The sequence below is a fragment of the Molossus molossus genome, unplaced genomic scaffold (genome assembly GCF_014108415.1).
Source record: "Molossus molossus isolate mMolMol1 unplaced genomic scaffold, mMolMol1.p scaffold_m16_p_10, whole genome shotgun sequence".
NCBI lineage: Eukaryota > Metazoa > Chordata > Mammalia > Chiroptera > Molossidae > Molossus > Molossus molossus.
In genome coordinates this window covers 695,084-718,443 of record NW_023425345.1, presented here as the reverse complement: position 1 = coordinate 718,443, position 23,360 = coordinate 695,084, and the positions used below count along the sequence as shown (strand labels likewise).

Sequence of the window (23,360 nt, the reverse complement as noted above, 5' to 3'; positions counted from 1 at the left end):
TTTTTTTTTTAGATAGCGTGCAAAGGAGAGGGGCGGAAGGAGAGAGAAACATCGATGTGAGAGAGACATCAATTGGTTGCCTCCCACACGACCCCAACTGGGGCTAGGGATGGAACCTGGGACCCTTCGGTCCTCGGGACCACACTCTAACCTCTGAGCCACATTGGCCAGGGTTTAACAATTACTTTTGACAAAGGGGTGGGGGGAAGAATTCTAAAAGCTATTACCTTTTCTCCTATTTGAATTCCAAGTTCTTTCAATGTCCGACACCCACTCATTTCATTTCCACTGTCCCTGAAAAACAAGCACTTTTTGTTAAAATGTTGTAACCAAGTAAATGCTTGTGTGGGCCGCGCAGAGCTCAAAGTGAGAAGGGTTCCTGAGCTCCGTGTCTGAGATGTGAGCTATTTCATTCACTGCCACCTGCCGGACGTACCAGCTCGGGCCAGCGACGGGCTTCCCTGCCTCAGCTCCTCCTCTGGGACCTGGACTCCTCCTGAGGGAGATGGGGCTTGAGCAAGGAGGGCAGCACTTGGTGATCATTCGCCACGGCCAAGCTTCCCCCCGTCCAATCCTCACAGCTCCGGGGGTCGGGCCCCTTCGCCTCAGTGTACAAGGGGCTGAAGGTCGGGCCCCTTCGCCTCGGCGGACAGGGGGCTGAAGGTTGCCCATGAGGAAGTGGAGGCACCAGGTCCAGGCCAGGCATCCTGCCTGCAGAGCCCCCTGCCCCCTGCTGCTATGCTTCACCCGCGGGCTCCCAGTCCCGCCAGGGGACACGCCCAGCCACTCAGGAAGGACTTCATGGTGGATGAATGTCTACACCAGTCCTTGGCTCCATCGGTGTTTTTGTTAACTATTTTTGAGTTTGCAGTGGCTGTAAACCACCGTTTTGCATAAACCACGTCGGAGCCCCTCTTTGGAACAACAGGTCGGGCTGGGGTGGGGTGAGGAACAACAGGCGTTCTGTCCCTCCGGGTCCCACTGCTAAACCAGCGCCACTTACACGCAGGGCCAGGGCCGCAGGGGTGCCCAGGACACCGTTCCCAGTCTCCAGAAAGCTCAGTGCTGGTGAGAGCAAGAGAGAGAAAAGCGAGCAGGTGCCGTAGCTGCTGTAACAAGGGAGCCTGAAGGAAACAAGGCCGGCGGGGAGCTGGGGAGAGGCGGGGAGCTGGGGGGAGGCAGGGAGCTGGGGGGAGGCGGGGAGCTGGGGAGAGGCGGGGAGCTGGGGGGAGGCGGGAAGATGGAGCACGCTTCCAGATGCGGGGGCAGCAGACCCACGTGCCGAGGCGCTAGCAGCCGTCCACTGGGGGGAAACCCCTCTGGGCAAAGCAAAGGCAGCAGCCAGCAGCTCACAGCCCAGCGGGCACAGGAGTCAGCACAGCCCAGGCAGACCGAGGCCCAACGAGCCGGCAGTTCTATGGGCACGATGAGGAGTCTGGACTTCATACCAGGGTAAGCGGAAGCCGTCGGAGCATTTTAGGCAGAAATTAACTTCGTTTTAATGGGAGGACGCTGAGGCTCAGAGGGGTAAGTGCAATCCCAAGTCAAACATAGAGCCTTGCCAAGAACCCAGTCTCGTGAGCCTATGTTAAATGTAGTATTTTAACAGTTTTATTTATGTATTAAATAGACAGAAAACAGCATTTTTAACGTGTTTAAGATTTAACAAATACAACTCAGACAAAGGCCTGCGTGTGCACCATCAGCTGAAGAAGAGCAGCAGGGCCTGTGGCTCCGGAGCCCCGCCCTCCCGGCAGCCCCGCCCTCCCGGCAGCCCCGCCCTCAGGCAGCCCCGCCCTCCCTCAGGCAGCCCCGCCCTCAGGCAGCCCCGCCCTCAGGCAGCCCCAGGCTCAGCCCGGCGCAGGGCAGCTCACCGTCTCCCTGGGCCCTGCCCTGCTCAGCCCTCTTCTCAGCGTCCTTCCTGATACACCTGCGTCTGCTTCAGGGGAACCCAGTCTGTCAGCTGGTACTACGCTAGTGACGTCAGCTTCCTTTGGTATCTACTGGGAGAGTGCGTCTTTTCAAATCCTTTCCTCTTTAACCCTTCTATAAACTTTTGTTTTGGTTTTCCTCTTAGCAAATTTTACTATTTGTTATCTAGCCAATCCTCGTTCTTTAAGTGGAACGTTTATTCTAGTTACTGACATTTTCAGCTGCCCATTTGTCCTGCCCAATCTGCTCCTTCCTGCCTTCTTTTGGGTTGACCTCATTATCATTCCATGTGTTTGCCTCTGTAAGTCTGTGAGTTATTCACTCCATGTCTAACCTTGTAACAGTTGCTCTGGAAATTATAACCTGCATAATTTTCTAAGTCTAAGTTAATCAAACTTGTATCTTCCTATGGATGATGTAACAAGTCTAGAACATGTCAATCCAGTCCCTCCTCTCAATTTTACTTTATTTATTTATTTATTTATTTAATTAATCCTCACCTGAGAACATTTTTGCATTTATGTTCAGATAGAGCAGGAGGGAGAGAGGGAGGAAGAGAGAGAGAGAAACATCGACATGAGAGAGACACACTGACTGGTTGCCACCCACACGACCCCAACCAGGCCGGGGACAAACTGCAACCGAGGTACGTGCCCTTAGCGGAAACCGAACCCAGGCCTCTCTGGTCCGCAGGCTGATGCTCTAACCACTGGGAAAAACTGGCCAGGGCCCTCCTCTCAGTTTTAATCTTATCCTGTATTTTGATTCCATTTATAAACTCCAGAACTCACTGTTATTTCCTACAGTTGCTAAGCGTTTCCTGTACTCAGTAGATGCTTAGACGTGACCACGCACCTGCTGCCATCTTGCTCTTCGTCCCTTCTCCCACCCTCTCCATCCTTCCACTGGGGTCATTTCCTTCTACCTGCCTTTATTTCACTTCTGAAAGTGCTGAGAGCTACTTCCATTCACAATTCTGGGACGGCTGCGATGTTCTTTCAGCATGTTCTAGTTATTAACCAATCCTGTCCTGGTTTCCATCTGTATTGGTCAGAAGTCACTTTTGTCTAAATATTGGCACTTGGCTTTGCCTTTGGGGTTCTGTCTCTACTCCTGTCTTTAATCCCGCTTGAGATTTGGCTTGAATCCGTGGGACAGCACCTTTCATCAGTTCTGGAAGGTTCTTTGGCTATTATCCCCACCCCAGCTCTCTTCACAGAACTCCAAGAACACCCTCCGTGTTGCTGCGCTGCACTCCGGCTGAATTCTTCTGACCCATCTTCCAGGCCACTGATTGCTTCGGCTGGGTCTAATCTGCTTTATTAAATTCATTGAGCTTTAAACTGTTATTATGAAATATAACCATTTGCAGAAAAGTACATACAACATAAATGCACAGTTTAACTATAATTAAGGCAAACCTGCTTAACAATTACCCAAATCAAGAATCAAAGCCAAACACAAAAAGTCCCCTATTTGTGCTTCTCCAATCGTAATGTTTCCTCTCGTCCTGGTACCTTAGTACTTAAGATGTCATTTCCTTTTGTTGTTGTTATTTCACCACCTAGGTATGTACCCCTAAAAAATAGTTTGGCTTGTCTTTTCTGGATGTCACATGACTAGGAGTCTCTTCTTTCTTGCTCCTTCGCTCAATATTACGTCCATGAGATTCATTCGGGTTGCTGGCTATAGGTTTGCTGGTTTTCATTGCTGTTTTTCCATCCACTTCTTCAATAAATATGTAGCAAGCACCTGCTATGTGCCAAATGCTGTCCTAGAGGCTTGAGATATGTCAAAAAAATAGAACTGACAACGATCCCTGCACGCATGGAGCTCACACTGAGTATTAACCTACCGGGCGCGGGAAGAGCGACCTTCGGGGAAAGCACAGCGGGCCACCTGTCCAAGGCCCTAAGACAGCCACACCGAGAAGGTCTTGGGCTTGGAGCACAGTGAACAAAGAAGAGAGCGGCAAGAGTACCCACCTGTCGGGGAGGACAGCCAGGTGACAGAGGGCCTGCGGGTCCATCTAGGACCCCTCTCCTTCTGCCTCGAGCGCACTGTTTAGAACCTCCTTCAGTCAAGATCTGGAGATGAACTCCGCTTTTGTGTCTTTCTTTTTCCCCTCAGTCTTTATTTTTTTAATATTTCTTGCTGATTTTACCATGTCTTCAACCTTCAGAAATTCAAATAAACTGTCCAGATTGAACTGGCCTTTCGAGACACACACACTCAAGGTGTTAGGCAGAAGGCTTCTCTTCTTTCGTATGGGTTCCTTTTCCGGACTTTCTTTAGCTGCTTGTTTCTTTGTAGCAAACAATCTTTTTCCCTGCCAAGTCCTGCTCCTCTGGGCCCAAAGCTTCCTCCTTCCTCTATGCTTCGCCACAGTCCACCTGCTGGACTCAGGTCCACATCCGCTCTGTCAACTGAACCCTGAAGGCCAACACACATGGTCTTTGTGAACTTGGCTTCAACGTAAGTCTTGGGCTCTTCAGTGAGCTCTTCTTCAGACCTCTGTGGGGAACCTTCTTGTGTGCTGCTCAGAAAGTTTTTGAAAACTTCTACTAAGAGATTTTGATTGTTTTGCACATCGAAGGTTGTAGTTATTCTTCAGGCAGCTTGTGCCAAGCTCCGTATGAAGTATCTAACGTGCAGAAGACATTCTGTCCACGTGCAGGAACTCCCTACACCTCCCTCGGGAACAAAAGGCCCAATGTACTCATTTCAAGAAGAATAATTCCTTTGGTGTTTCTGAAGGGTTGGTGATGATGCCACCATTATTACAGATGATGTGGGGTCCTCCATGCCAGATACGACAATAGTTCTACATTTTGTCCCTACCAGCTTTCTGACACTCAGAGGCATAGACTTTTTGGTATCATTTCAGGTCTTAAATATCTTTACAAGCAAAATGTCCTTTTTAATCTTCATGTTGCTCCCAACTTAACCAACCACACTAGGACATTCAGGAACTTCCTCATGTGGTCATTTTTACAGAGTTCTGGTAAGGTTGAAATGGCCAGGCCAGAGCAGGCAGAATGTCATTTCTGCGTTATGATCATTCTGTGTTGTCAAGGGCCTCGAATGTTGGCTGACACTAAATGTGATCTCTCAGAAGGGAAGAGCTGTGACCGAAATTGTAAGTCCCACCAGCACAAATTCAGGGAACCTGAGCTACAACTCTATCAGCGTCCTAACATTCGGCCCAAGTCTAATGACCTGAAAAATCCAATGACTGCAAAGTCGGCCTGTTATTTTTATACAGGTGAGTATGAAGAAAATATACAAGATCAGGCTGAACGGCAGCCTTCAACACCACGGGCAAAGGTTCCAGATGTTTTTCCCTTTTCCAAATACCCTGTTATCAGTCCATAACTGATGACCATAACTGTGGCCAGGAGAAGAGAGGGTTCAGGGACTCCCAAAGAAAATGCTCCTATTCTTATTCTTACTAGTCTAGAATCCTAGGATGGCAAATATTTTATTTCAGCACACTGAAGAGATTCTTTACTCCCTTTTATACCTTTCATTGTCAGTGTTGAGACATCAGTGTCAGTCTAATTGTCATTTCTCTGAAGTCAATTCATTTTTTCTTATCAAAATATTTAATATTTTCTTTTTTTAAAATTTTGATTGATTTGAGAGAGAGAGAGAGACATAGATTTGTTGTTCCACTTATTTATGCATTCATTGGTTGAGTCTTGTATGTGCCCTGACTGGGGATTGAACCAGCAACTTTGTTGTATTGGGATGACACTCTAACCAACTGAGCTACCTGGCCAAGGCAATGTGTTCTCTTTGATTTTGATGTTCTGTAGTTTCACTGTGATATGTCTAGGCATGTATTTTAATTATCTGGCTTGATATCTCAACCACATTATCTTTTCAAATATTATCTCTGTTCTAATCTTTCTCTTATATATCTATAAATCCAATATGAAGTATACCAGGCCTTTTCTTCCCATCTTCCATGTCTCTTATTCCTGTTCTCCATATTTTATATCTCTGTCTTTCTGCGCTGCATTCTGGATAATTTCTTCAGATCTATTTTCCACTCCACTGATACTCTTTTCAGCTGTGTTTAATCCACTATTTTCACCCATCCAGTGAATTTATATCTATAATTATTATATCTTTCAGGACCAGAAATTTTGTTTTGTACTTCTTCAAATCTCTATTTTTATTGCCTCTTCTTTTGTATTCATATATTGAATCCATTCTTTCATTTCTTTAAACATTAAAACACCAGTTTTAAATTCTGCATCTGATAGTTCCAATATTCTACTAGATATTGTGTCTATTGGTTTTAATTCCGCATCATTTGTCTCTTCACATATTTTCAAGATTTCCTTTTGTGGTCTGATGTTACTTGGTATTTTGTCTGTGGAAATTCTTTAAGGGCTAGGTTGAAGATGTATTCCTTACAGGAGGATATATCCAGTCCGGGACCAGTTTTAAGTAAATCCCTAGCCTGAGACTTTTCAGACCATACTGATAGCATTAGTTCAGGCACAGACGTGCATGAAAATCAACTTGTAATTACAGTCTTTACCCCTATTCACTCCATGACAGTACTAAAACAGGCAGGTTTCCTTGTTGTGTCCTTCTGTGATGCAGGGGTATGTTTGTAAGTGATCCTTACAGAGTTGGTCTCCCAACTCTGTATGTATTGATCTTCTATTATGTGCCTCCACCTTGGGCAGACCCTCTAGGCTTTGTCTCTTACCCCTTCACTCCAAATAGCCAACAAAACTGACACACAAATTCACCAGGATTTGGCCAATATCCTCAAGGCAGTAGTTTGCTTTTTAGACCACTTCTCTGGGTCCCAATTTTTACTTCATATCTGGCCTCTGGAGATTGCTTACTTTCTTGTCAGTTCAGTAATGTATTAAAGTATTTTACCTTTATCCAGCATTTTAGTTATTTTGCGTAGAAGAGCTGTTCATGAATACATCCTACCATATTACTACAAAGAGAAGTCTCCATTAACTATAAGGCATTGTCTTCAACAAAGAGAATTCAGCTTCTCTTCTAAGTCAGAAATCTTTCACTTTTAGTTTAAATATTTGCCTTTTAAGGAGTAACTTATTATCCTTTAAACTTCAAATTAATTATTAGACTGATGTTTTGCAATAAAAAAAGAAAACAAAAAAAGAACTCTCCTGTTTTTAGTTTTTCCAGTTGTCTAGCTTTTTCATCAAAACACACCAAATTAGGTTACTGTCCACCCAACAATGCTATCCCTAATGGGGGTGGTTTTAGGGCAAGGGTGTGAATATGCAGTCTATAAAACAACAACTCATTCTTTCGAATGGCCTTGGAAATTATCTTAGCCACGACTTACTAGCATTAAGTAAACATAGCATAGCGAAGTCCCAGCTCACAAAGGGGTACTATTTCGTTAGTCTTGTTGGAACTGCTGTACTGATTCTTTTTTTTTTTAACTGTGGTAAAAACAACAACATATAACATAAAATCTTCCATCTTGACCATTTTTTAAGAGACAGCTTATTAATGTTAAGCAGATTCACATTGTTGTGCAACAGATTTGAACTTGATCATCTTACAAAACTGGAACTCTATGCCCGCTGAGCGAAAGCTATTGTCCCTCCTCCTGCTACACGAATCCCTGCACCTAAGCTGCATCCATGCTGGATCCTATCATGAAAGCTTGAATACCGACATTTGCTGATATTTCAGGACCAAATTTACACAATTCCTAAGGAAATGAGGCCCATTCATTTATAGTAGACAACGAGTGAATGGCTTTTTGTTATTAGAACAATATTTCCTAAATCATACACTAAATAAAAAAACTTCACAGCAGATAGAGAATTAAAGTTCATATTTAACACTCTCATTTTGCAGATAAAGCAAATAAGCCCCATGCTTATACTAAAGCTATGAAATACAAAGAAGCTCATTCAAACATCTTTTTAAAAATATTGAGCCCTAGCTGGGTGGTTCAGTTGGTTGGAGCACTGTCCCGTACACCAAAAGGTTGTGGGTTTGATTCCTGGTCGGGGCACATACCTAGGGTGCGGGTTCAATCCCTGGTCATTGCGGTTCATACAGGAAGCAATGGATCTATGTTTCTCTCACATATCGATGTTTCTCTCTCTCTCTCCCTTCCTCTCTCTAAAATCAGGAAACATATCAAGTGAGAATAAAAAAATAATAATAGATAAAATTTCAAAAAATATTTAATTTCTAGCTACCAGTATACGATCACTTTCCACTGGGAAACATTTAAATTGTATAAAAATGACCAAATTTTTAATTTGGCATCTTATACTTTTACTTCAAAATTAAAATTATTTCCAAGTCTGAAATGCACTGCACACATTAATCTGATTTTAATTTGTGTTTGCACTTTTAATACAGTATTATTTCTATTATTCTGAAATGTATCCTACATAGATGTTAGAATCTTCTCTAAAATAGAGGCTCCGCTTCTTCCCCAGCAGGTTCTCTCTCTGAACTGGCAGAACCGTGCTTGCCGAACTCACGTTTTACCTCCCAGATGGATGGCTGTCCTCGCTGTTTCTGAGACCGTGCCCTCCATTCGCACAGCACCTCCTGGCTGTTAGAAGCTTTTGTCTCTTGTCTGCCCACCGGCTTGGGGTCCTGCTTGAGTCTAGGCTCTTTCCTTAGCGGTCGCCTTCCCTCAAACTCTTTCAACAAAATTTCTTCCTCAACCACTGGTCTTTCTTCTCCCTCTTTCAGAAGCCTCGTCGGCCAAGGGTTCTGGAAGTTGTTTGGGGTCCTCCTGACTTTCGGCCTCCTTTGCATCACCAGAGTGATTCCTGGCCATCCAGGGGTCTGGTCCACCTGCGGTCACCTGTACTTCATTCACCACACCGGGGACAAGGCGGCCACCCTCTTCTGCACCTCCCCTCCTCCTCACTGTCAGAGGCCGCCTGGAGTTTGTGTGTCTTTGTTCCTGGCCAGGTGCTCCCGCGTAGCCTGGTGAGCCTCCGGGTCATGCTGGGCCATCGCTGCCTTTGACCGTGCCCGTTTCCCGCTGTCCTGGTGCGTAAGGCTCAGGCGTTCCATCATCCTGGCTTTTCCGAGTTTTTCCAGTTCTTCCCGCGCAGTGGGAGGACGGACCTTCCACAGCTTCTCAAGCTCTCTCTGGGCCTTTCCTTTCTTCAGAACTCTGTGACGCTTTTCGCTTTGATTTTCTTCTCTCTTCGAGCCCTGGTCTCACAGTAGGACCGCAGGGCCCTGGCCCTCTGCAGCTCTGCGTGGCGCATGTTCGCTCTTGCAGGCTCATGGCTTTGAGAGGCGTTGCACAGGAGCCAGTGAAGGGTCCCTCACTGGCTGCCTCCTTACCCGGGAGGTTAAGAACTGCCTGCTCCGGGGAGTTCTTGCCTCCCCGCGCGAGCACATGCTCAGTGGGAGCACAGGCTGGCGGCTCCTTCTTCAGGGGCAAACCAGCTGCTCCGCTCGTCAGTTCTCCAGAACGACGGGCTCCCACCTGGAGAGGGCTTGTGGGGTTTCACTGAACATCACTTCTCTGTGGATCCGCCCAACCTCCTCTTTGTTACAGGGTAACTCCAGTCTTCTCTGATTTGACTCTGTTCTGTTGCTTATTCAGTGGCCCCTGAGGGTCAGACCAGCCTGTCTTCTCAGCCAATCTCCACCTGTTCTTCCCGTCCAGGGAGCTGACTGCTCCCAGGGGTTTGTGCCGCTTTCGCTTTGCATCACTGTCCCCTCGTCTTCACTGGTGCTCGAGGGGCAGTCATCCAGCAAATCCTCCAGCTCCTCCTGTTCGCTTAAAGCCAGCAGGCTCCCGCAGCCCAGAGCAGGCCCGTCTCAGCCGCCCGCCCTTCTCCGCGGCCCGTCTCCGCGGCCCCGTCTCAGCAGCCCCATCTCACATGGGCCAGGAGGGAAGCTGAAATGAATGTCTGACTGAGGATTAATTCTAGTACATTCTACAGAGACAAGCTCCACCAACATGTCGCCCACATATATCTGTTGACATGGTTAGCTCTAATGACCTCATGTCCTATCTCTTATCATTTCAAATTTCACGTTTTCGTATGAACAACAACAAAAAAACACTTACCGCTTTGTAACAGTTATATTTAGGTCAAGTCCGCCGAACCTGGACAGGAATTCAAGGTACGGAACAGCGTCAGAGCTGGTAAGGGGGATCTGCATGCAAACAGGGAGAACGACAGCCTGTTAGAGCACGTGGTTCTGAGGAGGGCAGGGCGCTGGCAGGGGGATGGGCATTCCGGCACACACAGCTGCTTAGTCCGGGCTCTGGGCTGGCGCGCACGCTTAGCACACCAGGTGCAAACCACGTGCGTGCCGGTCTGCGCTCAACTAAACGTCACCGACTTGTACACGAAATTATCTAAAATCTAGAGCTACCTAAAATATAAAAATATATTCTAATATATATGAATATACATATGTGTATTAATAAATATTTTATGTATATAAATATACATATTTCCCAAGAAGCTGAGGCCTAGCCCAGTTCTACCCTGAGTGTCATGTGAACTCTGTACATTCATATTCTTTTAAGGTACAAAAAAGTCATTTTTAAATTCAAAATTCTGTCTAGGACATTATTGGGCCAAATGTGTTTAGACTATAAGTTAAATTATTTTCTCAATGTTTAATGTACTGAAGTTGATAACTGTACTGTAATTATGTTACAGAATAGTTCGTATTCTACATGCTGACGTGTTTAGAAGGACCATAAATATAAGCAACTTCCTCCCAAGTGGTTCAAAAAACAATACTGTCTGTATTGTTTGCATCGTGCACAGCCCTGTGCGCGCGCGCGCACACACACACACACACACACACACACACACTGGAAGCTCACAGGAGAAGCAGACGAAGTGGAATCTTCACACCTGGCAAGTCAGGTGAAGGGTATTGGGCATTGTGTGTGCCCTGGGGGTTCTATGTGAACTATTCCTATTCTTAAAATTTTTCTGGAGGTTTGAAATTACTTCTAAATAAAAAGACAAACTTTTTTAAAAAGTGAAATTATTTCTCCAAAAAAAGGATGAAAGTAAAATTAAGATAAATATGTAATCAATATAAATATATTTTATTAAGGTTCATGCAAATATGCAAAGTACACTTTCCCATCTGACTGAATGGCTCCCAAGGCTGTTCAATCAAGTTTACATTTACTTAGCCCTTAAAATTCCACCTCAAAGCCCAGCACGGTTACCTCAGTTGTCCCCAAAGGACAAACTTCTCTTAACTGTTGAAAACATGTGCCACCAGGAAGTGGAACTGGAGGAAGAGGGGTCCTTGGTGAAGCTTTTTTCCGGGAAAGGACACCGTGACCTCTGTTTCTGATAGGGCAGTTTCTGGTCGATACGACTGGGGTAGACACGGCAGAGTTTCCCTTATCTTACAGAAGAAGGGTAAGAGCAGGTTCAGTACGCGGTCCCACACTGGGGACGAGAGTAAATGAAGCGGGAAAGAAACATCCTCGGGGCTCCTACCCCACCAACGGGCGCAGCGCCACTGTTTTCCGGGAGTCAATCAGGTGGCCCGAGCACCGCCTCCTGAGGGTGTGAAATTCTGCGCAGCTCCCAGAGCAGGGGGCCCCTACACACAGCACTGTCGTTAAGCGCTGGTCACCTCTGTGGCCAGAGCCCAAGCTCACCTCACCGCGCGGACCACCTGCCTGGAAGGAACAGTCCTCACCTGCCGCAGCGCTCCGCCCCTCGCCCGTCACCTGTGGCCTGAGGCCGGTTCTAAAGGCAGATGCGGTTGGCAATGCGGCCTCCAAAGCCAAGCCCTTCAGACGACCGAAGACGCTGGTCCAAGAGGAGAGGTGCCACTGAGAACTCATCTTCTCAGTATCTGTGCGTTTAAGAAGCAAAACTGGCCCTGGCCGATTTGGCTCAGCGGTTAGAGCGTCGGCTGCAGACCAGAGAGTCCTGGGTTCGGTTCCCACTGAGGGCATATACATTGGTTGCAGTTTGTCCCTGACTCCGGTTGGGGTTGTGCAGGTGGCAACCACTCGATGTGTCTCTCTCGCATCGATGTTTCTCTCTCTCTCTTCCTCCTTCTCCCCCTCCCGCTCTATCTGAAAAAAAAAAAAAAAGAAGAAGAAGCAAAACTGTCCACAGATGAATCATTGACAGCAAATTCTTAGACTGGGACTAGGGGAGGACAGTTTGAAAATCAATATTCATATTGATAAGAATGTTCAAAACATCTCTTTCCTGCCTGGTACAGCCATGGGGACCAGAAAGAACTCTCTGAAATCTATTTACCAAGTCAACTTCTTTTATAATTTTTTTTTTCCTCACCCGAGGATATTTTTCCATTTTTTGTACAGATAGAATGGGAGAGAGAGGGGAGGGAGAGAGAGAGTGAGAAACATTGACGTGAAAGGGACACATCAAGTGGCTGCCACCCGCACGACCAACCAGGGCCGGGGACAAACTGCAACCGAAGTACATGCCCTCAGCGGGAACCGAACCCGGGTCTCTCTGGACCGCAAGCCGGCGCTCTAACCGCTGAGCCAAACCGGCCAGGGCTTCTTTTATAATTTTTATATTAACAGAGGCCAAGGCCACTTTTTAAAAAAATTCACACGACTCTTCATGGAAACTAAGGTCCAGGCCCTGGTCAATCATCACAACAGCCTGACAGTCTCACGCGCCTGCCGTGGTCCTTGACGTAGAACTAAAGCAGCAGTAAATCCACTCTGACGGGAACACTCTGTTCTGATTTAAGGGGACATTCCCATGAAATAATTGGCCAGTTCTACATGTTTCCCACGAGGCTTACATTAACTATTGGAAAAGAAAGTTGGTATCACCACATGAATTCGTCACTGAAAGATCTAGAAAAGTCGCACACTCTCTGGACTCCGGGGACTGGGAAGAGAAACCCTGCCCTTCGCTTCACACCCACTGAACTTGGCCTTCTGCTCACCAGCCTCCCTGAGTTACACACGGGTCACAGGAGCTCAAGGGTCTAGACAAACATGCTCATCATTTAGGAGAGACTACTGGTTCAAAATCTTTGAAGTTCAACAGTTCCCAGTAACTTCTTTTAAACACAGATCTATGTTTCGCACTTCCTGCACCTTTTCCTCTTCCTGAGTAGCTGATGAGTTTGGGGAGACGGGCAACATTTTAAATTAACGTCAGATCGTGAGTGTAGGAGACATTAAACAGGAAGTACTACTTTTACTCTCCACTTGATGTCAAGTGGCAGCTGAATCGAGCTTAGAGCAAACCAGCACTGCTTGCGGGACACGTGTTCTTTAAAGCAAACGAACATTCCCACGGGACCCGGCTGTTCCACTCCCGGGGTGTGCCCAAGAGGAAGGGAAACCTCTGTCCACACAAACCCTGGGCACGACTGTCAGAGCAGCCGTGTTCACAAGAGCCAAAACGTGGAAACCACCCAAGGTCCATCAACTGATGGCAGACAAAACAAGGGGATACTATTCGGCCACAAAAAAGAGTGAAGTACTGATCCGTGCTACAACATGGAGGAACCCTGAAAACGTTATGCTAAATGAAGGAAGCCAGACACAAAACATTATATATTGCATCATTCTATTCAGAGGAAAAGTCCAGAATCAGCAAACCTGTTGTGACAGATGAATGGGTGTAGGGAGCAAAAGAAGGGGGAATGAGGAGTGATTGCTAATGAACACGGAGTTTCTTTTTGGGGTGATGGACATGTTCTGGAATTAGATGGTAGTGATGGTTGCACAACTCTGAATATATTAAAGATCACTCACTTGTACATGTGTAAATGAATTTGTTATGTAAGTTATATCTTAATAAAGCGATTATTTAAAATGTATATATATATTAATTGACCATAAAGGTATGGGTTGATTTCTGGGCTCTCTGTTTTGTTCCATTGATCTATGTATCTGTTTTTATGCCAGTACCATGCTATTTTTATCACTATGGCCTTATAGTATAATTTGATATCAGGTAGCAAGATTCCTCCAACTCTGTTCTTCTTTCTCAAGATTGCTGTGGCTATTCAAGGTCTTTTGTGATTCCATATAACTTTTTGGAATATTTTTTTCTAGTTCTGTGAAATACACCAATGGTATCTTGACAAGAATTGCACTGAATCTATACATTGCTTTGGGTAGTATGGACATTTTACAGATGTTATTTCTTCCTATCCATGAGCATGGTATATGCCGCCACTTACTTGTATCCTCTTCAGTTACTTTCTTGTGTCTTATAATTTTCTAAGTACAGGTCTTTTACATCCTCGGTTAAATTTATTCCTAGGTATTTTATTTTTGTATGCAATTGTAAATGGGATTGTTTTCTTAGTTTCCTTTTCTGATAGTTCATTACTGTTGTATAAAAATGCAAGTGGTTTCTGGATATTTATTTTGTATCCTGCTTCTTTACAGATGATGTATTATAGAATTGTACACCTGAAACCTATATAATTTTATTAGCCAATGCCACCCTAATAAATTCAATTAAAAAATAAATAATAAACTTGGCATAAAAATAAATAAATAAATAAAATGCACATACAATAAAGAGTGATCGGAAAGAGTCAATATTACTACTTGTGAAATTTTGAAATAAAAAAAAAGGAGAAACTATTTTTGAGGAAGCAGCTCTTCACCTTTCTCGCCCCCCTTTCCTGTCTGTCCCCTAATGGCTCAGTCCTGGAGTCTGAACTGGGGCAGAGAAGGGGCGTCTGCAGCGCTGGAGGAGTCGTGGCCGCCCATAGTGGGGAGCAAGAGCTAAAGAGTGGACACTAGTCACATGTCTGGGAGGCAGAGCAAATGAGTAAACATACTAGAAATAACAGAAGCCAAGTTTCTCACTGTCTGAAAAGCGAGTTACAAACATGAAAAGCAAGAGAACTAGAATGAACCCTGAAGTGTTGAATTAGAACTGGCAGGATTGGTGTGAACTCATGATTTCCATAAAATTGATGCAGAAATAAATGTAGATATAAATGTATGTGTGTATGAGCAGTGTTTCCCCTTGAGCTAAATACCTCCTCCTCCCAAAAGCCCCCCTGGACTACCACGCCTCGTTTTTAGGTAGTGCTCCCTCTGACTCCTACAATGTCCTCTAATGCCACCGTCCTCCCACCTGTCAACCCATTCAGAGCTGCCGCACTGGACGGAGAACCCCCCAGGGACCTGGCTGCTCTGCACTGCACAGAGCAGAGCGTAGACGGTAACCATGGGATGCAAGAACAAACTGAACTACAGACAGCCCAGCTGACAATGGTTCGACTTGTGGTTTTTCAGGGTTACAATGGTACGAAAGCAATACACATTCAGCAGAAACTGTACTTTGAATTTTGCTCCTTTCTCGGACTAGTGGTACTCTCTGGTGACGCTGGGCAGTGGCCACAGCTCCTGTCAGCCACATGATCACGAGGGTCAATAATCAATACTCTCTGCTGTATTCACTGTGTTATCTGCCCACCCGGAGGCTAATGTGAGCGTCCTGAGTGTGGCTAAGGTGGGCTGGGCTAACTGTGATGTTCAGGAGGTTAGGTATTACATGTATTAAATGCATTTTCGACTTCGGATATTTTCCATTTGCGATGGGTTTATCAGGACATGAGCCCATCGTTACGTCAAGGAGCATCGTTACTAAGTTCCAAACTGTAAGTTTCCCAAATACTTTATACATTGGAAGCCTTACAAAAACCAAAAAACTAAAAGAAATTGACTGTCACAGAGTTACGTGCAAAATATGACCAAAGTTCATACCGATTGTCCCAGATCGGCCAGAATTTAATTCAGCGAATTGCAGAAAGTAAAATTCGAACTGCTCACTTGGGACGGCAGGGGGAGTCAGGCTGGGCCACAGCTCCTGCACCCACTTCCTCTTTCCCGCAGGCGGGACCATCTAGGGCGTTACCGGGACTGTACCTGGGCCAGCACACCTTGAAACTGTTCCCTCGTGAGAGGCAGCAGGAAGGTGGTGACAATTCGCCTCAGTTCACTCTTGGACACCGTCATGTTGCGACTGGCATCGAGCAGCCGGAAGGCTTTTATCAGTTCCTGTCCTTTATCGGCGATTTTCTGGAACAGAATCCGTTTAACATCCAGGGAGGACAGCATCGGGTTGGCAACAGCGGTGGCTGTGGAGAGAGAGACAGCTGCTCAGCAGACATGCTCGGAGCTCAGCGACCAAACATCCCGTGCGTACTAGGACCAAACCCCGCCAGCCGGTCTCCTGCTGCGGGTGTGCGCATCTGATCGGCGACTTCCTCGGCCAATCTGCCGCCACCTTTCACCTCTGGTCACTACAACGTGGCAGTAAGAACACCAGGGAGCGAAACCAAGGCAAAGATGATCTCCCCTGGAAAGGATGTGTGTCATTACAAGTGAAAAACGACACTGGGATAAAAGTTAAGAATCAATGTCGTTTCAAATCAGTCTTTAAAATATCATGTTGAGTTTTCACCCTCTTGTTATTTTTTAATATGTTTTTATTGACTTTTTAGAGAGGAAGGGAGAGAGAGCTAGAAACATGGATGAGAGAGAAACATCGGTCGGCTGCCTCCTGCACGCCCCCAGCCGGGGACTGAGCCCGCAACCCGGGCATGTGCTCTGACCAGGACTTGAACAGGACCTCTCAGTCCATGGGATGACACACAATCCACTGAGCCACACTGGCCGGGCTCTCTTGTTAATTTTTGAGGGAAAAAACATATAATTCTTCAATCAAGAGCACTTCCCTGTCAAAGGCAAGGAAGAAATGAGAACAGGCCAGGCAGTAAACCGCGTGGACAGGTGCTGAGAGCTCAGAGCAAGCTTCCAGGGCCTGCCCTGCCTGGGCGGACAGGGAGTGGTGTCCAGCTGCACTGCGTCATGTCCCAGGGTCCCCTGAGTCACCTAAGGAGAGAGGGTACAACACAGGCCTCCCTTCCCTCTGCCTAGGGTGAGACCTGCTTTAGAAACAGCTGACGTAACGTAGTAAACACAGTGCCAGCCAGTATCGTGAGCATGAAGACGTGATTATTCCGGGGCCTACTGGGGGGAGGAGGCTCCGAGTGACAGCAGTTCGGTCAATCTCCTCTGTGTCCTCCTGAGAGTGCGAAGGCCCCGTCTGACGCAGTGCATTTTGGGTGTTAAACGCCTTCACCAGTGCCTCGTCTTCTGCAAACGACTTCACTGGCAGGACAGGGGGAGGGGTGACTGCAATTTCCCTTACATGAGAGTCTCCTATCAGGCTGTTGAACCCTCCCAGCACGAGGCAGGGTGGCTTTAGTCTTGGGGTGACCTGGGCCAGGTGACAGACTCAAAGGACAGGCAGGCTCTCACTGTGCCAACCTGGCCCTGCAGACCTGACGGACCCCTGGACGCTGTGAGGTGCCCTGAGCTGTCTCGTGCTCGAGGTGGGAATCAGACCGTGTCGGTGTCCCCAGTCACACTGTGTGGAGATGGCAGCACGGCAGGTCCTGGGGACCACGCCCCTCCTCCCCAGGGCAGCACGGGCCATCAGTGGTGGCGAGCACACGCAAGGTCTGTGATGGGGGCTGGGGGCCTCTTGCTCACAATGCCCACAGCTCCTCGGGGAGGGGAGTACATTACGAGGTACACTGCAGACCCAGAACAGAGGCTGGTCAGTGTCGGGTGACAGGATGGGAGGTCTCAGGCAAAGCTTCTTAGAGGAAAGAGGTGACATGTCAACGGTAACCTGGCGCCCCAGGAGAGGAGCTGGCTTGGGGGTGCTGTGGAGGACAGCCAGCCTGGGCAACGGGGGCAGGACGGACGGGCAGAGCAGGCACATCGGCAGGACCCAGTCGTGGCTGCCACACGGAGTCTGCACCGACAGGGTGGCGTAACCCCGCTTCCCTTCCTGAACTTCACTCTGTGTCATGTGGGGGAGGGACAGGGAGGGCAGTGACGGCAGGAGACAGGCTGGGTCACTACTGCCCGCTCGGGCGAGTGCGAGTGGAGGTGTCGGCAGTGTGAGGGCCGTGCAGAGAAGCAGGATGAACTAGAAGCTGACGTAGAAAGGGGGAGCCCACGGCCCCTCCGCTGTGTGCGAGCGAGGTGAGAAGAGGGTCAAGTGCGTGCGTCTGGCACGGCGGCTGGGTGGGTGAGGGTGACCCTTCCCAGAGAGAACAGCGCAGCGTGTGGCAGGCGTGTGGCAGGCGGTGTTTCCAAGTCTCCACCACATGCTTCTCTCCCAATGTCATGCTAACACTCCTCCCGTCAAAAAGGGGTGTACAGGCCTTTGCCCTTGAACCTGGGTGGGCCTGTGACCAGGGCTGAACTGACAGTACACGATTCCCAAGACAAGGCAGCAAAAGACATCACAGTTTCACGCCCTGGCCTGTTCTGCTCAGTGGTTAGAGCGCCAGCCCGCGGAACAAAGAACTGCGTGTTTGACTCTGGCCGAGGGCACGTACCTCGGTTGCAGTTCGCTCCTGGCCCTGGTCGGGGTTGTGCAGGAGGCAAGAAATGGATGGTCTATCTCACATCGATGTTCTCTCTCTCCCTCCCTCCCTCCCACTCTATCTGAAGATAAATGGAAAGTATCCTCCAGTGAGGAATTTTTTGAAAAGACATCACAGCTTCTGCCGCTCACCCCAAGATGCCCAACCAGCCGCCACGCCGTGAGGAGTCACGAAGCCGCCAGGCGAGGCCCATGCAGTCTCCTGGCCAGAGGCTCCGGGAGAAGGGCGGCCGAGCCGGGGCGGAGGAGGGGCTTTCGCCTCCCGCAGAAGTGCGCCAAGTGCAGGGGGCGCCACGCTTCCTCGTTTGCGAGGGTCACGTGGAGTCCCGAGCAGGGGACTCGCCGGGTGCAGCTCGGTCCCCCACCGGCCGCACACACTGCTCTCCCCCTGCCGCCCGCAGTTGCTCCTCCTGCACCGTCCCGGGGGGACGCTCCTGGTTGTTTACGTCTCCGACTTGAAATCTGTTTCGGACTCTCATAGATGTTTTTAGTTGCTTTCTCAGAAACCCATCTTTTCAATCAATAATTCGAATTTAAAATGACTAGGAGAAAACATAATTACTAGCATTGTCAGGAAATATTCCTTTGGAGCCACCTTGCATCACCCAGGTTCGAGGGCAAGGGCCTGTTCGCCAGCACCGTCACCCCCGTGCCCTGCAGCAGGGATCAAAGTGGAAGCAGTGACCGGACTCTGCGGCCTGCTGGTGGGGGAGCCCCGACCCCTCCTTTCTGGGAGGCGATCTGACAAAACGTTCTACGTGCACCCAGGACTGAGGAAGTCACAACAGACGGTCACTCTTGCCCTAACAATGAAAACAATGGAAGAAGCTAAAAAGATGGGTTTAAAAGCCCCTCCGAGAACTGAGGATGTAAAGAAATGGAATTCCAGAAGGACCAGACACCCCTCAGGGAAGAAGTCCTGTGACCCTTCTCCTTGTGGAGCCCCGGAAGGAAGGCCAAGGCGCTGAGCAGGGTGAGGAAGCCACCGACCATCAGCCGCCACACACGGGCTGGTGAGGGATTCGCACCCTGGGCGCCGGGGCGCAGAGCAAGTATACATCGCCCTCTGCTGTGCGCAAGCAGAACCCACAGTGGGGTGGGGCACCCAGCGGGGTGACCTGCCCACGGAGGACCGATCTCTGCAAGTGTAGGGCAGCACTCATCAGCGCGGAGGACGGGGCACGAGAGCGAGGCCGGCCCTCTGGAGCCAACGGCCCTTGGCTGAGGGCGCCCTGGCAGAGCTGGGGGCTGGGCGCAGGGACACCTCCGGAACTGGCAGGTAGGCTGGGAAACACCAAGCGCCCCCCGTAGGCCGAGCTGGCCGCTGGCTGTGGGACAGAGATCTCTGGAGTCTCACCAGACATCGGAAGCCGGTGGTCAGCGCATCCGACCGGAACGGCACCCAGTCCAGACGCAGCTCGCCGAGAGGTCGAGCGGAGCAGGCAGCCTCCCAGGAGCCTGGGCAGGACGGCATTTCTCTCGCTGGTGCTACGTATTGGTTACTTCTGTCTCCAGTTTTTTACACAAACGTCTGGGCTTAAATCTTTTTTAAATTGCAAGACAAGCGAAGTAAGGAAGGTGAGCGACGGAAGAGCCGAAGCAGCCCGAGAAGGCCCTCGGAGAGAACAGACGCAGAGGCCAGGTGCCTCAACGGAGAACGGCAGACAGGGCAGCGATGACAGGAAACTGACGACAGGCTGAACGGAGGGTTCAGCAGAGAAACGGAAACTGCTCCAAAAGCACAGGAAACAGCTAGGAAGTAAAAACACAGTATCGGGAGTGAAGAATTCATTTGATCTGCCTGATAGCAAACCGGACGTGGGAGAAGAAAAGTCTAGTGAATACAGAGGAAAGTCGATAGAAATTATTCAAATCAAAACAAACAAAAAAGCAAAAAAGATTTAGAAAGGAAACGGTGTGTCTCATGTCTGTGACTGATAGGTTCATATTCAGCCCCTGAATTCTGCTTGTTTAGTACACGAGTTAAGAACATATCTACACATATGTGCGTGTGCATGCAAGAGAGGCCAGCCAGACAATTACTGGTGGCCACTTTGGGAGAGGAAAATGCAGCTAGGAGACACTACACACACACACACAATTTCTTTCTTTTTTTTTTTTTTATCCTCACCCAAGGACACTTTTTCATTCTTTGTTCAGATAGAGCAGGAGGGAGAGAGAGAGAGAGAAACATCGATGTGAAAGGGACACATCGAGTGGCCGCCACCCGCACGACCAACCAGGGCCGGGGACAAACTGCAACCGAGGTACATGCCCTTAGCGGGAACCGAACCCGGGTCTCTCCGGACCGCAGGCTGACGCTCTAACCGCTGAGCCAAACCGGCCAGGGCCACAATTTCTTAATTTAAGAAAAAATATATACCATCAATGAAAATAAATGGCAAATGAAAAAAGATGCTGATGGCACCTCAGGCATCTGGATAGAGGGTCGACGTCCTCGGTGCCAAGGCAGTTCATACAAACCACTGTAGAGACCAGCCCCCAGCAGGTGAGCGGGCAGAGGGTATGAAAAGGCAGATTGCAAAAGGAAGAGTCATAACCAGATAAACTTGAAAGTTAACCTTTACTACGAAAGAAATGCAAATTAAAATCACAGTAGAAGATTGCTTCTGGGCTTCAAAGGAGAAGATGTAGAGGATAGTGTTCTGTTCGGATGCTCAGAACTAAGCACCTCAGACATTACTTGTGGGACGTACAGGTACCAGCTTCCTAGAGACAGTCCTCAGAGCACGAGGAGGCACGCCCTTCAGTCCAGCAACCCACTTCACTCTAGTCGCCTGTGATCTATCAGAGCGTTAAACTCAGATACATCCGAAGGACACTGCAGAAGTGGAGCTACTGGACTGAACAGTCATTATTGATGATAAATTGTTGTGCTGGGAACCGCTGGTCAACCCTTGCTATCCCTCTCCCCTTTCCCGCAGAAACAGAAGCCCTGAGATCTGGGTAGAAACATGGCCATCTGGCATCAAGTCTGCATCTCCCAGGCTCCCTGGTGGACGTGTGTGACCCTATGATGAAAGTCTCATCAACCTTAAGTGCACACAGGTGTCGAGCGTGACTTCTGATTGCCTTTCTTCCGCGCACAAGGGAAATCCAATGTACCCGCTCACCGAGCCCTGGCTCCCGGGTGGCACCCAGTGCTCTCTCTGTGTTCCAGTCACAGCACGTGTCTACTGGAATGCTCCACCTCCCTCTCTAGACAGCATGCTCCTCCAGGGCAGGTCCTCCGCCAGATCCACCTCCCCACCCTCAGTACCTGTGACAGTTCTTGTCACATTTTAGGGCTCATAAAGTGTTTGGGGAGGAAGGAAGACCAGGAGGGTTCAGATCATGATCCTGCCACTTAAAAACTACGCAACTTCTGGGCAAGTGGCTTAAATGACCAATGTCTCATGAAGAAAACAGATACAATGATGTAAATAACCAATGTCTTGTGAAGAAAACAGATACAATGATGTAAATGACCAATGTCTCGTGAAGAAAACAGATACAATGATGGAACCTACTTCATACTGTTGTGAGGGTTTGAGGCCACAAAGCCTTTGTACAGACTCTGGTCCGTACTAAACACACATAAGTGACACCTGCTGTCGTACTGTGTGCTCACAAATACTCACTTGAAGAAGGTCTGAACACATCTTGGAAACCATTTCTTGAACAGACTCGATACGAAGAACGAGGTCTCGAGTTTGCGAACTTCTGCGTGTGAAGGCACGTAGTATGCCAATCTGGCACAGTAGCCATTTTGCACATTAAATCCCTGTGATATAAAAGAAAACGGACTCTATTATCTTCCAGCAAACACTGCGGACGTGGCCTCCTCTATCCAGTCCTTTTCCGAAGGGGCAGCGGAGGCTATCAGGAGGCTGCCAGCTAAGGCCTTCTTGCCAATGGTGTAAGACTATTTCTACAGCAGACACAGAACGGTGACTTTAGACTCCCTGCTTTTAGCAGATCCAATAATCTTCAAAAAAGAAAAATAAAGTCTTTGGACAGGAAAGCCACCTGCACCCTGACTGGTGTGCCAGCTCCTTGATGGGCATTAGGGCAGAAAGTCTGGACCCTGCGCTTCCCGAGGTGCCTCCCGGGCACCCAGCACACGGCGAGAGGAGGCGCTGCCCTGTTCTCCTCCACACACTCAGTGAGAACACCGGCAAAGGGTCCCGTGAACTGTTTCAGAACTCTGGGAGCTGCCCTGGCCAGTCAGCTCAGCGGTTAGCACGTCGGCCTGCGGTCCAGAGAGACCCGGGTTCGGTTCCCGCTAAGGGCATGTACCTCAGTTGCACTTTGTCCCCGGCCCTGGTTGGGTCGTGCGGGTGGCAGCCACTCAATGTGTCCCTTCACGTCGATGTTTCTCTCTCTCTCTCTTGTTCTCTCTCCCTCCCACTCTATCTGAACAAAAAATGGAAAAATGTCCTCGGGTGAAGATTAAAAAACAAAACTCTGGAAGTTAACCAAAGGTTTGCAGCGATGTAGAGCGCATATTTTCACAAAGTGTGGCAGAATCTCTGTATGAATACCAAATCTGTGGCATTTCAGCTTCCTCTACTCCCATCTCCCCACCCCCTGAAATCGACCGCCCGCAATCCCAAGGAAGCCCGGCAGCCTGGCCGCCGCTGGAAGGAACGGGGTGAAGCTCCGTCAAAGCCCCTCCCAGGAACTGTCGGGACCTGACCCGCCTGATGGCTCCCTGAAAGCCCCGTCACAGGGCTGTCTCCACGTTCACTGATTCAGGCTTCACACAGGGAGAACAGGCTATCGTCAAAATTGTTGTGTAAAGTCTTAGCTGCCTGAGTGGGTGGGTAACAGATGAAGCAAATAACAGACTGACTTAAAGGCTTTAAAGGAAAAAGCTGGGGAATGAGGGGTCCGCAGGGGCTTTGAGAAGCCCCCCCAGATTCCTGGGAACCTAATGGTGCTATCACACGCAGGGCTGTGAGCCTGACCAGGGCCATGTGCTTGCTCAGGAAAGAC

At 48.5% G+C, this 23,360-nt stretch overlaps 1 protein-coding gene and 1 pseudogene across 1 annotated transcript in view; both read right to left on the bottom strand.

The window, feature by feature from the left end:
- EFCAB6 (EF-hand calcium binding domain 6) overlaps positions 1 to 22,139 on the bottom strand; it is a 201,718-nt gene extending 179,579 nt beyond the window's left edge. Inside the window, exons 1-4 of the mRNA XM_036252660.1 lie at positions 22,004 to 22,139; positions 15,824 to 16,035; positions 10,007 to 10,095; positions 228 to 294 (exon numbers count right to left, since the gene is read on the bottom strand). Of these exons, the coding sequence (XP_036108553.1) occupies positions 228 to 294; positions 10,007 to 10,095; positions 15,824 to 16,035; positions 22,004 to 22,139 (504 nt within the window). The remainder of the gene's footprint in view (positions 1 to 227; positions 295 to 10,006; positions 10,096 to 15,823; positions 16,036 to 22,003) is intronic.
- Positions 8,371 to 9,943, bottom strand: LOC118624226 (annotated as a pseudogene).
- Positions 22,140 to 23,360: the final 1,221 nt, after the last annotated feature.